The sequence below is a fragment of the Leuresthes tenuis genome, unplaced genomic scaffold (assembly GCF_036924035.1).
Source record: "Leuresthes tenuis unplaced genomic scaffold, fLeuTen1.0.hap1 SCAF_6, whole genome shotgun sequence".
In the NCBI taxonomy this organism is placed as follows: Eukaryota; Metazoa; Chordata; class Actinopteri; order Atheriniformes; family Atherinopsidae; genus Leuresthes; species Leuresthes tenuis.
In genome coordinates this window covers 9,094,172-9,111,925 of record NW_027325360.1, presented here as the reverse complement: position 1 = coordinate 9,111,925, position 17,754 = coordinate 9,094,172, and the positions used below count along the sequence as shown (strand labels likewise).

Here is a 17,754-nt window from a genome sequence, read left to right as displayed (position 1 = left end):
CATGTGTGATTCATAAACAAGATTTAATTCTACCACCATCGAAGTAGGTAACAGGTTGGCACCAAAGACAAACATGAAACTGCAAGCGACCTCCAAACAGGATGCGATCACGTGTGTCTGCATACAGTCTTGTGGTGTTGTCAATGTATGCGTGCTCCCACCTTTTCATTAAGTGTCACGTGTCGGGGAATGCTTCAGGAAATTACCTGTCACCATGGGAACCCGAAGATCGGCGTGGAGGACTCATGACTGCCTCTTTGGCGGGGGGGGGCAAAGAAAGACAGAGAGAGGGAGATAGTTTTAAAGACCTATTAAAAATGCACCTCAGTTAAGACTTGAGCGGCGCGTAACACGATTACATTTACTGCCTGTTTTGCAGCTTAAGTCCACCCAGAGTGGAGCGAGTTGTCTCCGGCTGCTGTTCTTTAATCGGAGGGAGGATTACTCTGATACACTTTAATGTAATTCTACAGTTTATGATAATGTGGAAAGTGGCTATGCTGGCAGGTCAGTCGGCTGTTTTGCACAAACAGACTGTGTTTATTGAGGGCACTCTAGAGTATGCTTTAATTTGTGTAAACATGGTAGGAGAGAACCACCTCATCAAAGCGATGCCAAGCTCATTTTTCAACCTGTGAAGTAAAACAGGGAGAGGGAAATCATTTCAGAAAGAGGACACATACTTTACTGTAAATTCAGTGTATGACAGCGTGCTCTTTCGGGATCAGTCTAATGAAACCATTCATATGCGCATGTTCCTGCTGGAGTGAATGCATATCCGGTTGATATTGTTTTATTCTCTTGCTTAATCATGAAAAAGTGAACAATAAGTGGATAATGTAAAATCTGTGTGGCCCATGTGGGCAGCCTTGAGTGTGCCAGCAGCACCAAGAGACATGCTCTCTCGTATCGGTGAACGCACAGACCCTGGCAAAGGCAGACAGAGGAGGGAAAGAGGGGAGATGATAATCAAGTGTGTTGCAGAGGGGGGAAAAGAGAAAACAATGGACAAGAATGCAGAGGAAAGGCAGACTAAATGCCCTAAACGTGCCCTTAACTTTAGACAAATTCAAGTCGAGTGGGTGAAAAGGTGGAGGTAACTCCACATCCATCACACAAGTAAAATGTGCTTTAAGAGACCATCTCATCTAATGGAGAGAGGGCCATGGATTCAATCCAAGGAGAGAAAATGGAGCAAACAAAAACATCTGCAGGGAAGGCTTAAAGCTGGCCTCTAAAAACACGAGATAAACAAGTGTGAGAAAAGGCACAACAATCATATAAAAGAGGATAAAAGCTGACTTGAAGATCTCTAATTATCTGCAGTTGTCCTCAAAATTTAGTTTGTGAAAAGTCTCATGCTAGACTAATCATCAGAAATACCCAAGCACAGTATTTTACATTTTCTGCTTTTTTAAAGGAAAAATCATATTAACATAAATCAGCCACAAAAAAAGACACTTCTGATTGCACCAAGTCTGAAAGCCTCACCATTTCTCAACGACAGCCACATTGAGATCTATTACAGTTTAGTTCAGAGAAAATGGTCAAGAAATATTCATGATACTAATCAACCAAAGCATTTGCAGAAAGGTACAATAGAAACGTTGCGGTGGCACAGCTCAACTATTCTGAGGGGCGATCTCAGTTTTTGTATACTATAAGAAAATATTGAAAATCCAAGAAAATGACTCCATCATACGATATAATGAGAGAAAAAGTGCGCAAACATACCCCCCCCCCCTTTGGCAAAGTTATGACACACAGCATTTTTTTACACAGACAGCTCGCGTAGACCAATAAACGAGCAGCACCAACTGTAGGTGAAGGCAGGCAAGTTACATGCTACAAGGCTTGTTGCTAACTTTGTTTACCTGGCTGCGCTCCCGTTTCTGGCCGAGGTCCCATCATCGTAAAAAAAAAAATGGCTGAGATAACATCCATACACTGTATGTACACCGCTGCCTGGGCGACACAGGATGTCTTCCATCAACGAGACCCTGCGGAAGCGCTGTCATTATTGGAAAGTGACAACTAGAAGAGGGAGGGAAGTCGGCTCCAGTGATTAGGCCGGTGGAGCCCAGCGGAGTTAGCTTAAATGCTCAGTTAATTAAAATTAATCAGTTGGACCCTTTACCGATGGATAGTGGTTCCACACCACCTCTATTCTGTGTGCACTCATAAATAGCCACTGACATGCTCGCAAGATAGATTATGATTTTTGGTTTATTTTGAAACATTCGTCCAAGTACTTAGCGCCGATTGACTTTCTCAAACTGTTAATATTTAAATATCAATGCGCGAACCCCCCATACCACCCCAAAGTCGAGAACTTGCTGTCGCTTAGCAACAACTTTGTTTGACACTGTCAACGATCTACCTTACTTGGCGGAAGGAGTAAAAACGTCAACGTTGTTTTTAGTCCCCTGCTGTTGATTAAGAACCTGATTTTTTTCCACTTGCCTTTTGTCTTTTCAATTAGCTCACAATCCCGTGTCACCGTTTCCAGCTGCTCTTATATAACAGCTCTTGTTCTAAAAAAAAACCCACTGCAAGCACCGCTTCCCGTGGATTTTTCTCCGTTGCTGTCTTCTGCACTGCACCACTAGCTTAAACATCTAAAAATAAGGACATCGTGCAAGCGCGCCGTCCCCCTGGTTTCATGCTTGCCTGTCAGCATCAGCATCCATTCCTCCCGTGGACACAACAACCTGAAGTCACCCACGAGTGTCTCGCCATCTACCGGACAACCTTGAAATAATGCGATGTCTACGGAGGAAACTGATGCGTTTGGTAATGACAGGGAACTTCTCGTCTGCAGAGTAGTGGCTCTATGTGTAGACAAATAAAACCGCTTCCTCTGTTTTCTAAAGAAAGCCATGGTCATGGATGCCTGGGGTTTTCCAGTACAGAACTCCTCATAATCAGGCATCTGGCGGTGAGTGATGGAAAGTACAACTTTGCGAGAGCTTATGCAAAAAGAAATGATGTGGTGCAGAAACAGCTTTACAGTCACAAAAGCACATTCAAACAAATGAAGGCTTTATTTGAATTATTTCAATCTTTTGAATTACACAACAACAGCCCCAAAATGACCCGATATGTATCTGTTGCTTTCATTATTTGGGTAACATCCAGCATAATTCATGGAGTATGCACAACACATGCAAAGTCGTGGCAACTTCCTCTCACAATATCTACACAGAACATTTATAGATCATCTTTTCTCTAAAAACATACCTGCAACAGCTCTGTCCTCTGCTATTTGTCTCACAACTGTCCCCCTTAGATTGAAAAAAATATTCATTCTGTGAGGGATGAGAGGAAGACACGGCTGCCTCCAGAAAAAGCCGTGTTGCTCTGTGCGCCGTCCCTGTGCTCAGCCTCTCCACTTTTCAGTCCATTATCCTCCAGGGGAAAGAGCTCTGAGCGTCATCGTGCTAAAGCCCACACAGCCACTTACAGTTTCCCATGCCAGCAGTCAGATCTCGCTCATTGGCTTATTTCACCCAAGATCTGGATTCCCACAGACTTCTATTCCACCGCTGGATCCATCTGATTTTTGTGACTTCACTCCATGTTGTGTGTTTCCCCTCACATAGTTGGATGAGGAATTGTGACGGATTGGTTTATTTCTGGTAACCACTGTGGGTCATTTGCAGTAAGATAGCGTCACAAATATCCACATAAGCTCCCACACTTACAAGGTATGTAATTGTATGATTGACATCAATATTTTAAAGAGATATCTGAAATTGACAGAAGCAGTTCATACGAGTCAAGTTCGGTTTACTTTTAAATACGTCATAACATGCTTTTTCCTGTAATGTGTTATGTAGTTTTTTTTATGCATATTTGCAGTTACAAAGCTCAGAGTCTAGTCTAAAGTGAGATGATGCCTCCTTCATCAAATCACTGTGAAAAACATTTCCTGAATGCTTCTCCAGTGGCTAGTTAGGCACAATCAAACAAAGAAACAATGAACAGATGCCTTGCATGAAATCAATCAGACCATGTTGGGTTTTTAGAACTTAATGGTTTAAAGAGATGGGAGCTAAAAAAAAAAGGAGCATTTCAGACTCTGCATCCAATGTACAGTAAGGGGGTATATAGAGCTTGTTGTTTGTTTTTTTTACACTGAGAATTATTATTAGTAAGACACTCTAATAACTACCCAGAACCAAAAGTATAAACCTGTAGATGAGCTCGATAGGAGCTCGTCAAAACATTCACTTCTTGCTTTTCCAACTGTCTCTCCAGTTTTTCACTATCAAGATTGTCATCCATTTCTGATCAAATAATCAACACCTTCGAACGCAACATTTGTCATATCAAGCCCTGAACCTTCTTTAACTATACACGTCCAGTTTTAGCCCTCATCTGATGTCTTTGGCTCATGTCTTTCAGTCAGCGCTAATACCTGCTGACTGACTGGCGCGAGAACAAATTAGATCTTTACATCTGACCTTTTGTTGGCTCACGTTTTTTTTTTTTAATGATGTGATGTTCAAATCAGACTTTATGTGTGTTTGAAGGCTTTCAAATAATAATAATAAAAAAATAGTCTCTCACAAGGACTATACAATATACATACAGATAATTTCATAAGCTGGAGACATTTTAAAAATAATCTTAATGGTAACTCGGTAGCCTTTAATGAGTTCTAATTTAGTGCTAGCAGTCATTTACTTACATCAGCTGCCAGCTTTGACTAATGCAGGTTTGTCTCATTTTGGAGCGATGGCTTTAGCTATGCAGCCAATGGACTGCTTTATTTTATGCTCTATATATCACGTTGCGTCCATTAGGCTATTACTCTTCGACACTTGTTTCTTGATCATAATACGAGTATTGTTGAGTCTCAGCACAGCACAGCCACTCTGCCGCCTGGATGCTTGCTCTTCATGCTTCCAAAGTGTCTAAAAACAGATTGAGGGAAACAGGGCTCAGACAGTGAAGCACTCAGATTCAGTGAGTTGCCCAGAGGCATATATACATATAATATATAGAAGCATTACATGAGCTTCGTGCATGAATCACACAATGGCTTTATCCATTTGTCTGGCTGTAAGCAACAGTCTCTCTTGATTTTTAAACCTCTAATACACTGTAAGTTTAGATACAACATATCACGTGTTGTGTGTGACAGATGGTGTTCCACCATTCTTCTCATGTCATTGTGTAAACAACAAAAAGTGGGGGTATAACTCGGTTCATAAAGTATATGAACTCGGTTCTTTTAAAGTATAAAGACATCATGTCTTCACGATGCAGTGATGTCATAAAGCTGGTTCTCCTCTTACCTCCACGTGTTGGTTTCATGGCTGTAGACTTCTATTGTTTTCAGGTTGGAGACACCATCAGATCCTCCTATTGCCAGCAACCCACCATTGAACACTACAAGGGACGTCTGAATCATAAAACAAGACAAAATTTATGATAGATTTATGAAGCAAAAGATTACTACAAGACTACATTTCACATGCTCCATTCTTTTATAGAAATTTTGTCTAACCTTTTTGTTAATGAAAGAAACTGCACCATCATAACTTCGTGTAGGAAATCAATTCAAGAGTGTCAGTATGCAATATGTATGTTACTCATACACTTTAAGCCATTTGCTCTGACATGGCTGTATAATTGTCAGTTTGGTCCAAGCAGAAACATCTGAAGAAGTCACATAATGCTTTCTTCAAAAGTTAACAACTTTAAATAAATATTTCCAATCAGCCAACCAGTCATTGCTTGTAAACTGGGCCCTCTGTGGCATTAGCTAATAAACAGAGAGGCTGGTTGCAAATGGCATTAAAAAGCGTATCCACAGACATCAGTAACCAATATCCATCTAAACATGCAGCCTAAGTCATGCAGTTAGCTCTCAGCTGAGCAACAAACGTGATATTAGCAGGTCTGCTGATGTATCTCTGAAATCACATATAGATTGAGTTCAGTGGAACTCCATCATTATTTAAACTCCAACATGCCTCAGAACGAAGGGAGTCACATCTTTTGCAGACTTTTCCACAAACATCAGCTCAGTTATATAACAGATGCGATATGAGAGAAGTAAAAAGAGTATAAAGATTGATGTGTGATGTTGCTCAGCTTGGTGTCAGCACACCGCTGGCTAAAGACGCTCAAAATGAACATTTTTGAACTCAGGGACATTTTTATGCTGAATTGATCTCAGAATAAAAGACTGAAAATGCAATAAACAGCGCTCATTGCCTGTGATACTGTATGAAATGCTCCAAGTATCACTCTGAGGCCCTAAAGTTCTGTTATGTTACATTAAAACTCCTCTTTTCGGGAGGATTATTGAGTGAGGCTCAGTTATAAACAGCTAGGTCCAAACGGTCCAAACTGTTTCAGACAGACAATGGCAAGTACTGCTAAAACAATGTTCAGTATGAGAGATAAAATGTGTTTATCGAACATTAGATCATACATAGAAAATGTATGGGGGGGGCTGTAAATAAGCAAAATACGAGTGCTTTAAATAACAGCTAGATAGATTCAAATAAACTTAGAGCATATCTGTCATCTTAATTAACTTCTCATATTGGGCCATATATGGGGCAAAGTTTTCACAAATACAGTTGAATTGTGAGAGAGGAATTTAGAAGATTCTCCAAAGATTATCATCTCTGTGTTGATTTAAATTACCCCTTGTGTGCAGACTAAGGCTGTATATTATATGGTTTCTTTGCTCATTTCCATGCAAATATACTCTAAGAGCTGCTTGAGATGGGGAAAGCTTTCCTCTGATGTGTCAGACTAATCTTTCACTTACATTGTCTCTCTTGTTCCTCATGCGTTTCACAGGTGTCCACCTCGTATTGTCAGGATCAAATCTCTCCACAGCACAGAGCTCCAGGTTGAGCTCGTCTTTGCCCCCTGCTACATAAATGCAACCCAGGTACACGGCGCAGCCAGCATTCTCCCTGGGACTCAGCATGTAGGCACATATTGACCAGGTACCGTCTACAGGGTTGTACCGCTCCACTGGGAGATATTCAGAAGACAGCAGAAGTCAGAGGAACATATATATAGATATGTGTGTGTGTATTATGGATTTACATTAACCTGAAATGTACTTAAACTAAAGCAGACGAAAGATTCCAGTGATATGAATAGTGCATCTTTTGTTTATTTTGTAGTTTAAGACTGCAATGATCCACAAATAGTGCAACTTAATGTAGTTTATGCAAGCTTGGACTGTAAACTTCATAGGAACTGAAAGAGGTTGTGGGAATTTGACGAACATACTCTTCTCACAGACTGAAATAGTCAGTGACAAGTGGCAGCACAACATAGCCGTTGTTTATCTTGGGCAAGGTCAGTGGGCTCGAGAAACTGTGGGAGTGTGTGGATGCGAGCATGCATCTTTGCCCGTGTGAGTGTGTGTGGTATGCAAAGAGTAAAAGGTCAAGCTAGCATTAGATGTTGCTTCAGTTCTGTCACATGTCAAAAAGCTGTCAAAGAAAGCTGAGATTTTTTTTATTTTTTCAAACAACGGTAGAAAAACTGTTCACTGAGGAGAACAATGAATATTTAATCATTTTATAAATAGAATCAGTTTGATAATAAACATCTTTCATTAATCTATTTTTTTCCTTTTTATAATTGTGCTGCTTTGCATCATTTGTGTTAGCTGAAATAGTCACAATATCTTAAAAAAATGAGTGGTAGATACTGAATATTCACATGAAATATTGACTGGCATTGTGACTATTTATTTCAAATGATACTTCTCCCACCTGAGTTCAGAGTGGTTTCCCCATCATTTCCTCCGATCACATATAAGTGACCCTCCAACACAGCAGCCATTGCTCTGGTTCTTCTGGTCAGCATTGGCGCCTGCTTACTCCAGGTGTTCATTTTTGGATCATACCTATGCCGATTTAACAAAGAATCAGTCAATCGTTGAACATTTTGTTGAGATCTCCCTCTGAATCATTCATTTCAGACTGACATGTCTTGAGCACACTTTATTTTGTTAGATTTTGAATTTGAGTACTTATGGTATGGTACCTCTCCACAGTATTCATGGCAGTGATGCCATCATGTCCTCCAATAGCGTACAGGTATCCATCCATCGCTGCCAGACACACTCCGCTGCGGGGGCTGCTCAAGGGTGCTACATCCATACTCCAGCTGTCTGTGTCTGTGCTGTACCTGCCATGATGGAGGTCGATGAGAGGGGGGTCAAAGAGTTGATGGATGGTAATATGAGTTGCTGCTACTGTCTACAAAAAATACATGTGTTTTCACTGCATACTTTTATTTATCAAGTGTTTTGTACGCCTGCAGTTATGTGCTTTTGAATAACACACCAGTTGGGAGTAAATATCTGAGCTGTTTTTGCATATGGCTAAACATCTGCGTGTTTCCTCTCCACTGGATGACTATTAACGTTGTTTTCTCTCTGTTCAATGCTATTAGATGAAACCCCTTTTCACACAAAACAACACTTCCACCTTCCACCTAATCTGCAAAAGGTTGCTAAAGGGGCATGTCACGACAGCAACATAAATACCCCTCAGTAATTAGCTGACAATTGGGTAAGCACAGTGGGAACAAGCTAATTTGGCTCTTTGGAGCTGACCACTCAAAGAGAGTCTTTCTGGCCCCCAGCCAATCAGGGTAAATCATTATGAAAAGGTTGTCATGACTTAATTTCTGAACCTAATGGTTTGACACTTGTGAACAAATCCTGAGGAACAAGTCCCCTACAGGAACAAAACACTCATATTCACGTCCATGCACAGATTGGTGAAGGCTGCCTCACTCATCGCCTCTATAGCTACTGAGATCTACAAAGAAATGTCCAGAGTCTAGTCAGACATGTCTAAGAGCACATACCTAATTGGAAACTAAACTTGGGACTTCCCACCAAAAAGACAAGCAAGACTGTATCGTATGAAAGAAGGATGGAGGCTTGAGTCACACTTGTGCCAAAAGAGAGTCCAAGGAACTTTGACTCACACACTTGGCCACTTGATCTCTGTTGACTCAAACAAACTGTAAAAAAGAGTAATTCCAACCCTCCTTGAAGAAACATAACCAGCTCTGTCTATAAATCTGATAAAGCAGCAGTAGAGGAGATGATAAAAAAAAAAGTTCTACAGTAAGTGCAGTACGTGTGTGTTTGTGTGTGTAAAGTTTTTTTTCTGACAACCTATGTCGACAAATCCCATTAGCAAAAATGTACTCTTGAAAACACTTATTTATGTCTATCTGTCTGTCTGCTGTGATGTATTGAAACTGATCTGAATCTACACTATGTCTTTCACAGACACCACATCTCAGCCCCGCTGAACATTTATTGGAGATTTTGAACCAGCATACTGCACTAGTGGCCTCCAGCATAATCAGTTCATCAAATAATGGAACATCTTTTGGCATTCTTACACTCCAATAAAGTTCAAAAGATTTGAAAAAATATCTAATTTCACTCATCTTTGTGTCTGTATGCACAGTTATTAAAAAAAAACTCAAGTGAGTATTCTGGCCTTGGGATTATTTATTCATTACTTTCCAACTCCAAACCTTTCAATCTTTTTATTTTGATTATATTTAATCGTTCTTTAGAAGTATTCTAATGAGGGGGGATGATCAACACTTTGCATTCAAGTGTGTGTACAGTTAGCTTCATTAACTCCCTGACAAGAGGGTCAAAAGGCAAAAATATTAAAACACCTTTCAGACAAACACAAAACTCCTGAAATAGCTTAATTATTGAGGTGATCATTAGGTGTGACCATTAGGCAATCAAAAGTTTTGTTGCTAGTTGTCACCACAGTCACCCAACGAGCATTAAAAAGGAAAGGTGCACATTAACCGCAAAGGACTTGATCCATTATCCTCTAATGCAACCAGATTCACTGGGACATTGGGTCTTTTCCACTAGAACCTCATTTTATTGTGTTCTTTGTCTACTGAAGTCAGGCACACTAAAGTCTGTAGTTACATTCAAATCTTATCTCAAAATTTTCGGTGTGAGAAAGTTTTGTTTGAGTGTATGTGACAATATGTGACAAAAATAGGAGGACTTGGGGCAGACTGAGAACCCACTGGAGAGAATGTATCCATTGGCTGGCTTGGCAACGAGTCAGTGTCCCCCTCACACATAAACCTCTCGGGAGTCCTCTGGACTAAGCTATCCGAGCCTATCTGATAGGTAAAAGTATTATCTCTGCTTCAACATACCTGCTTTCAGCTTCTCCACATTCGATAAGTGATGTGAGGCAGTGGACTGTCAGTTTGAACACAAGAATTTAAAAGAAACGATTTTGATTACAGCCCCTCACGAACTTAGGAATTAGATGCTTACATTTAACTGAAACATGAAATTCACAGTGGCATTGACAAAAACAAAGTCAATCAGTTCAAAGGATGCTGTGAGGTGCTCACAGCGAGAAATCCTTCTCCTCAAGGAGCTTAGAGTGATAATCCACTGGGGAATATCAAAAGTCATCCCACAGTGTCACATTTTGAGATAAGAATAATTGGTAAATTAAAACTAACACAAACACATTTTTAGGGGCGGATATTTACTGTCTCTCACCTCTCCACAGTGCTGAAACATCTGACGTTATCTTCCCCACCCACAGTGTAGATCTTGCCATCCAGTGTACCAACAGCCACGCTGCCTCGATTGTTGAGCATGCGGGCAGCCGCTCTCCATTCATTGTACTCAGGACAGAACTGTTCTACCAGACAGGATGGGTCATCATGGGTCCATCCGCCAACTACCAAAACAAAACAGGGAACAGTTTCATTAAACATGCATGCTTTCTTCTTTATGTTGAGCACTGTTCTTGTGGGCTGGCATAATGTGCCACTGAATCTCCCCGGAACTAAACAATGTTCATAGAAATTTACGCGAATCATTTGAAAAACAGTTGACAGCAAAAAATATTTCACCTTTTGCAGTTATCTATATGCAGCAAAGGTAGAAAGAACACAGACTTAAGTTTGTTTTGACTGGTTTCTACAGGGACACCTGGTAGGAGGTGTAAGAGAGAAAAACAGAAAAGACATTTATGACTGCAAATGAGCACACAAGAGACATATCATTAAGTAAAAGCATTCCACAGCTATATTTGCTCGGTGTTGACTCACCATGAGGCCCGAGAGCAGATTCAGTAATGTTTTGTAGCGAAGCCCAACATTCTGTGCCCCCCCTCTTATGCTCTACATATCTTTCCACTCATCTCTGGAGGGTTATCCTTTATTGCATCGCTTTCAAATTTATACTTTTGATTTTTTTTTGTTCCCAAGCAAGTCCCCCTTTCTAAGACATTATGCCAGCAAGACAAACATTAATTATTGAAAGAACATCCTACTTAGTTCAAGTGTTTTCCAGAACAGATTGGGGCAGTTACAGTAAAATATGACCACAGTAGTCTCCAGATACAGCTGTACAGAGAGTGCACTATCCAGCCTTAATTAGGCTTTCCAGAAGGTGAGCAGATGCACACATTTAATGAGCCCTGCACAATCCTTTTAAAGCTACATTTAAGGCTCTAAATCCCCATGCAGTTGTATCAGTCTCAGGATACTGTCATTCTGGCTGTCACACAGTTGTTGGTTACTGGGGAACAGAGTGGAGACATCATTATCAGCTATGATAGAGGGAGTGGCGTTGCTTTCACGTTGTGAATCAATGTGTGTGTGAGGAGGGGGTAATTTTTCTTATGCCTGGTGGACTGCACCGCAACCCATGCAGACTTGTGTCTCTGTAAGGAGAATAATGGCCACCCCTCAAAAGTAGCCATTACACGTTTCTAAAGAAAGACAGGGCTGTGTAACAGGTGAAATGTATATTCTAAAAAAAAACGTCGGCTCTGTTTTTAAACCATTCAGTGACATGGGTTAAAAGTGGTACTCCAAAAATATAGGATCACATTCACAAAAAGTTTTTTGAGCTTCTAAGAGACAAAAAAATCAAATGGTCCAAACTGACAGTGACACATCCAACAATGGCAGATCCAAAGGGGATATTTTCAATTTTACAATCACTTTTTTTTATTTTTGGGGGGCTTATTAAGTTTGTGTCTTGGATCCTGAACCCAGCTGTCATTTTAATGTTAACCACACATTTCAGGTTTCTTAACCGTATCCTGCACAATGCTGCTGTGATGAAGATCAAAACTGTCTACATTACATATACACGCACACTTGCCAGAACACCGAAATCAACCTTAATGTTAAGGCCTGCAAGACTAGATGTCTCCAAGACGTTTTACCATGATGAAATACTCACAAATACACACACGCAGAGTCACAAAATAAAAACAATACCGGCCACACTGCCATGGCTGATGTTCAGAATTTCTAACCGTGAAGCAGTTACTGACCCATAAACATCATGTCATTGTGGACAATCTTCAGGGAAAGTTTGCCGAGCCGTGTGCGAGTTGACATGCGATGATGGGGGGCTGACCCGTCTTTCCTCTCTTTGATCAGCATATGGCCGAGTTGTGGTTCCTCCACAGCCGCCCTTTGACACACAGTAGACATGAACAAATGGCTCAACAAATGTCTCAACACTTTCTTCAAGGGAATATTCTGCAAATTTTATCAAAATAAAATCAATTATAGACGTCAAGAAGGAATTCTATTGGATCAAAAGTGTAATTTCTGCTCACTATAACTATGATGCAAACATTTCACAAAGGTGATAAGTTAATTTACATGATGCTGAACGAGTCTCAAAGCTTGTATCTTTATGTCTCCTAAATCTTTTCAGCACAACGGTTTGAAGTCTGGATCAACACCCTTACCCTTGTTCATTGTACACTCCCATGTCTTATCTCCTCAGTACTTTGCCCAGGGTCTGCAGTCAAGATTTGAACCTCTTTCTGTGAGTGGCACCTTTGTGTCAATCAGGCCTGTTGCACCTTATCAGCACACACCATTCTGTTCTCTTGCTGTCTCTCCTAAATATTGTATGTCACAGCTTTCAGCTGGAAAGGATGTTGTACTTCATTGCACCATACAATAAAGCCTCCTCCCCTTAGCAACACCAACCAACGCCCCCACACAACTTCCCCAAGTGATTCACCCACCATCCCTGCGGTTTGAAACCCAAGACTCCTTTTACACACCCTACAGTATGAGCTTAAATCGACAACTGTCATTCCAAAGGAATCGTTCACGTGCTTAATTTTAGGTTCAGATGATAGTTCCTCCGTGTTACTGTCATAAATTACTGGTATCAGGGTTTTTTTCAATCCTGCATTAGTGTTTCTCACCTTACTCTTAATCTCCAGACATTCATTAAACTGAAAAAGAAACTCATTTCTACTGATTAAAATCACACATAATGAAATGTTTTTAAAAAAATGTTTTTATACCTCAGCCTTCATTAGTATTTAGAGATTAGTGAATGTGTAAAAAAAGCCCCACCTCCCGCTGCATCCAATATGGGTATTTCAAACAGCTGATGAAAATAAAGTGACTATTTTGAAAATGAGGTGTGGATTAAATCAGCGGATTAACACTTCGCTTCCCTCCAGTCTTTTGCTCTGCTTGACCTGCAGTTTGATGGGCTCCAGGGAAAAACAAGCAGAGTAGCTCTGCAGTTGTAATTCCACATCTGTCCCAAAGAAAAAATACTGAGAGGAGCATGCAGTTAATGAGTGCAGAAGACACACACTCACACACACAGATATGGCACAGGGGAAAAAGAGCTGCAGAAAAGCACAGACTCTGCCCTCAGATAGCACCAGCCTCCAACTGATAACAAGCTTTGAAAATGCAGTTTCTATACTAAATGTAGTGTCTTTTAACACTTTAAAATAAAAAAAATTAGGGGTACACCCACTTAAACAAGACAATCAAATCCTTTTCCAACATCTGATGTAGTATTTTTACCTTAAGATAACTATCACCACCTCAGATGGGACAAAACTGTAACTGTGTTAACTTTAAACGATGCGTCACACTACATCCAATGGGATGTGATGATACAGTTTCTCATAATGAAAACTTTCCCTTATAATCACACTGTTATATAATTTTTGACTGAACTGTGGACATTACCCCAACACAGTGAGAATGATGTCAGCTCTAGATGATTAGAATTGCTCAAACTTGTCTTCTTTATCTGTGAGCTGTTGCCCTCCATCTCAGAGCATCTACATGTGGCTTTAAGGTTGGTAAAGGTCTGTTTCTGTAAAGAAAAAGTGTGCTGTGCCCGCTCTTGTAGCTCTGACACCAGCACTCTATTTGAAAAATGAGGTATGTGCCCAGACGTTTTGTTCCCATTAGTTCCCATTAATTGGAACCAGATTAATAAGCTACTGCAGTTATTTGCTAATTTGACATGGTACTAAATGCTATTTAAAAATTTTCTCATTGCACTCAAAAGCCAGATGTTTGCCAGTTTCTCTGCGGCTGAAGTCAGCCCAACGACTCAGGTTAGCAGAACTGGGTTTTAAGGATTTGTATGTACATATATTACAATATGTAATTTAGATATTTGGTGCACAGTAATTCAGAGGAAGGAATCAATGTCTCAGGGATGGTGCTGAATGCTAGTTTTGCTCATGAAAAGACTTCATAGATTAAGAAGAGCAATTATTGATGTTAAAAAGTAAAATAATTCTTTAAAGAACTTGTGTTGAGGGATTTATTCTCATACCACAAACGTTTAAAATATCTTCAGCATATAACAAAGCTTCATTCTGTATCATTCGTTATGTTACTTGGTGCATTTATAGGAAGACTCTTACGTGACAGTTTATGGTTACACCTCATAGTTACATTATATTAGGGTGCACTGTTTGTGCTGGCAGAAACATAAATCATCAGGGTTTCACATTTTCCATGGGAGAGCTCAGATATCTGTTACGCTCTAACCTGACCCTGTCAACTCCCTCCCGCAAATCTCTCAATGATCTCATTACCTCTTTTCTGTGATGTTTGCATGGCTACATATGGTCCCGCATATCTTTATTTATATCTGCCTCCAACAGAAGCCAATAATTCATCACATGAAGGTCAAAGAAGATATGCCAAAATGCATATTCAGTGTAGTCACAGCTGTTCTGCTTCCAGCTGCGGCAATTCCTAGAAGCTGAGTTTATCTGCAAATCACACTTACTACAAGACATTTTCAGACATTATCATTATAACTGCAAGGTGCAATTTTTGTGAAAAACATTTTTCACTCGTTAGCCCAAGAGTTAGACACAATTACAGATAAAAAATTCTGCCCAATGAGTTTTGAATGTGCTGTTAGTACAAACACAGTTACCCTTTTCTTTTTTTAATGAGTTATTCTTCCCTATCATCTTAAGGCTTTTCTAAAGTCATAGATAGATATATGGATAGATAGATAGATAGATAGATAGATAGATAGATAGATAGATAGATAGATAGATAGATAGATAGATAGATAGATAGATAGATAGATAGATAGATAGATAGATAGATAGATAGATAGATAGATAGATAGATAGATAGATAGATAGATAGATAGATAGATAGATAGATAGATAGATAGATAGATAGACACACCAGGTGAAGAGGCTGCTGTCCTTGTGTTGATGAGGCCTTCTAAAAAAGATGAGTCCAGTCTCCTCGCCCTGTAATTATCCCGACACGGGTGGTTGAGACTTTTCTCTCGGCGATTAGGTTAAAGTTGACTCTGCTGAAACTGAGAATACTGAAAGTTTTTGAACATACAGTGCCCCTCCACAGTCACCAGTGAGACCTACTCACTTGGCCCGCAGCTCTCATTTGGCCACTTTGTGATCTTGGTAGCAGAGCTGCACCCGTCAGCCTGGGGCCTCTTAAGCCATTCGGCTGTAAAATCTTAAATTTTCTGGAGGTCAGGGGTTTAGTGAAGTCGGAGAGGATAAAAAAAAAAACGCTGACAGGCTATCTGGTGAACCATAAACAGATCTTCATGGAAAGTGTCTGCATTGCTTCCTTGAACCTGTAAAACCTCGAGGATATAGTTTACCAAACATTTCTGTTAACCTTTCTTTAGTATTCAAGGAGAAATCACGATGATCTGTGGTGGACTTTGATGATCAGTCAGTGTCTGAAAGTTGATCAGCCGCACAGTAATTTTGTTTTAACATTCTAATGTAGAATAGTTTCATATAGCTGCGGAATGCTTCATGAAGCTTTTTATTTGTTCCTTAAGCATTAAATGTGCAGAAACAGAAGATGAAATACTATTTTAAACTGTCATGCTGCTATGCTTTGGAGCTATATTTTGACCAATAGCTGGGTGGGGTGAATGAGTTTTTAACATCACGTACCCACATTCATAACTCTGAATAAAAGCAAGGTGACTCTTGAATGCCTTTGTGGGAAAACTTGGCTGCATGCTAAACTACACTGGATGAGCATTCCCCTTATGTCACCTTCTGAATTTCAGATGCATTTATACAAATATAAGACTTGATGTTTAAAGAGGAGTTTGGGAATCTTCCAGTTTTGGGGATTTTTGGGGTTAGGAAGAGAGCCATCAAAAAGAGCTCAAGAAACAAATTCCTAATGTGAGCTGGGAGCAGTGAAAGAACATATGACTACAGTACTGCAAATTCCAGAGATCCTGGGCTAACCAGCCTGCAGATGACACACTAGCCTGGGCGCAGCTGTCTCTGAAGACTTCCTGGATGTCACATATAATAATAACAAGATGTGCTGCACACCACCATGTCAGCGAACCTCAACCTTAACACATCATCCCCTCTCTCAATAGGCGATTATATATATACACTTCAGCAAGTGTGAATTGTTAATGGTGGGATGTCAAGGCTGGTTGTGTTGCTGGGAGAGATAAATGGGTTTCCTTGTTAACCAAGATATTGTGACTGTAAATTTTCAACCACAGGGAATACTCCTTTTTAAAAAATTGTTTTTTTTTATTAAAGTTACTGTAATGTGTGTTATTTCTCACCTATTTGTCTTTTTTATGCTGTGTACTTTTACAGCAGGAGTTGCGCTGTGTATACAGCTTAATAACTGAATGAAACCAAACCAGTAAAGATAAAAGACACACAAAGAATTAATGGAAAAGAAGCCAACAATCTTAGTTTTATCATCTTTTGACGGTAAATCTTTTAGTGACAACTAAATCCCATTAAACCTGTTTTTGTTCGAAGATTATTAGTGCGCCTACGCTCAGAATACATTTATTTCAAACCCACGATAAGCCTTATGGGCGTGTTGACTAAGATAAATCCCTCAGATCTAATGTGGTTGGAGAGGAAGAAATTAAAGCTCTCCAGTTCCAGTGCCAGCGCAAAAACTGGCAGTCTAGACAGGTAAGGTTAGTACTACTGTCAGTGAATCAACGGTAGCCACAATATCATTGTATAACCATCCCACACAGACTCCTGAAATAACTATGCATTCATATACAGTGGGGAAAAACAAGAAGAAGCTATATTCAGTCCTCACAAGGCAGACTATTCCTTGAAGCTGTTGAATAAATACAGTCGGGGGTTGGGTGACCATGACCTCTGTGCCAAATGAGATCTTTAAAGGTTGTGGAGATGTCACATGGTTTTAGCAGTTATAAAAACATGCTGAAGATGACACCAAAAACCAAGTTGAAGTGATACAGAGGCCATGGAAAGGCCTTCTGGAAGAAGACACCAACAATAAAAGTTTACAACTGTTCAGCTTCGCTCGGTTGCTGTTAAGATCCAGAAACCCCACGTATCCTGTTATGCATATGAAAAGGATATTTGAAAATATGTATTTGAACGCAAAATACAGAAG

At 40.0% G+C, this 17,754-nt stretch overlaps 1 protein-coding gene across 11 annotated transcripts in view; it reads right to left on the bottom strand.

The window, feature by feature from the left end:
• kcnt1b (potassium sodium-activated channel subfamily T member 1b) overlaps positions 1-3,700 on the bottom strand; it is a 60,197-nt gene extending 56,497 nt beyond the window's left edge. For 3 of the 11 annotated variants that reach the window (XM_072387449.1, XM_072387447.1, XM_072387448.1), the window contains exons 1-2: positions 1,875-1,917; positions 207-255 (exon numbers count right to left, since the gene is read on the bottom strand). In XM_072387449.1, coding sequence (XP_072243550.1) covers positions 207-255; positions 1,875-1,911 — 86 coding nt within the window. In that variant the 5' untranslated portion in view covers positions 1,912-1,917. Of the gene's footprint in view, positions 1-206; positions 256-1,874; positions 1,920-3,240 lie in introns of those variants that run through there. The other 8 variants (XM_072387451.1, XM_072387450.1, XM_072387455.1 and 5 more) reach the window with 4 other exon arrangements.
• Between the last annotated feature and the right edge of the window lie 14,054 nt (positions 3,701-17,754).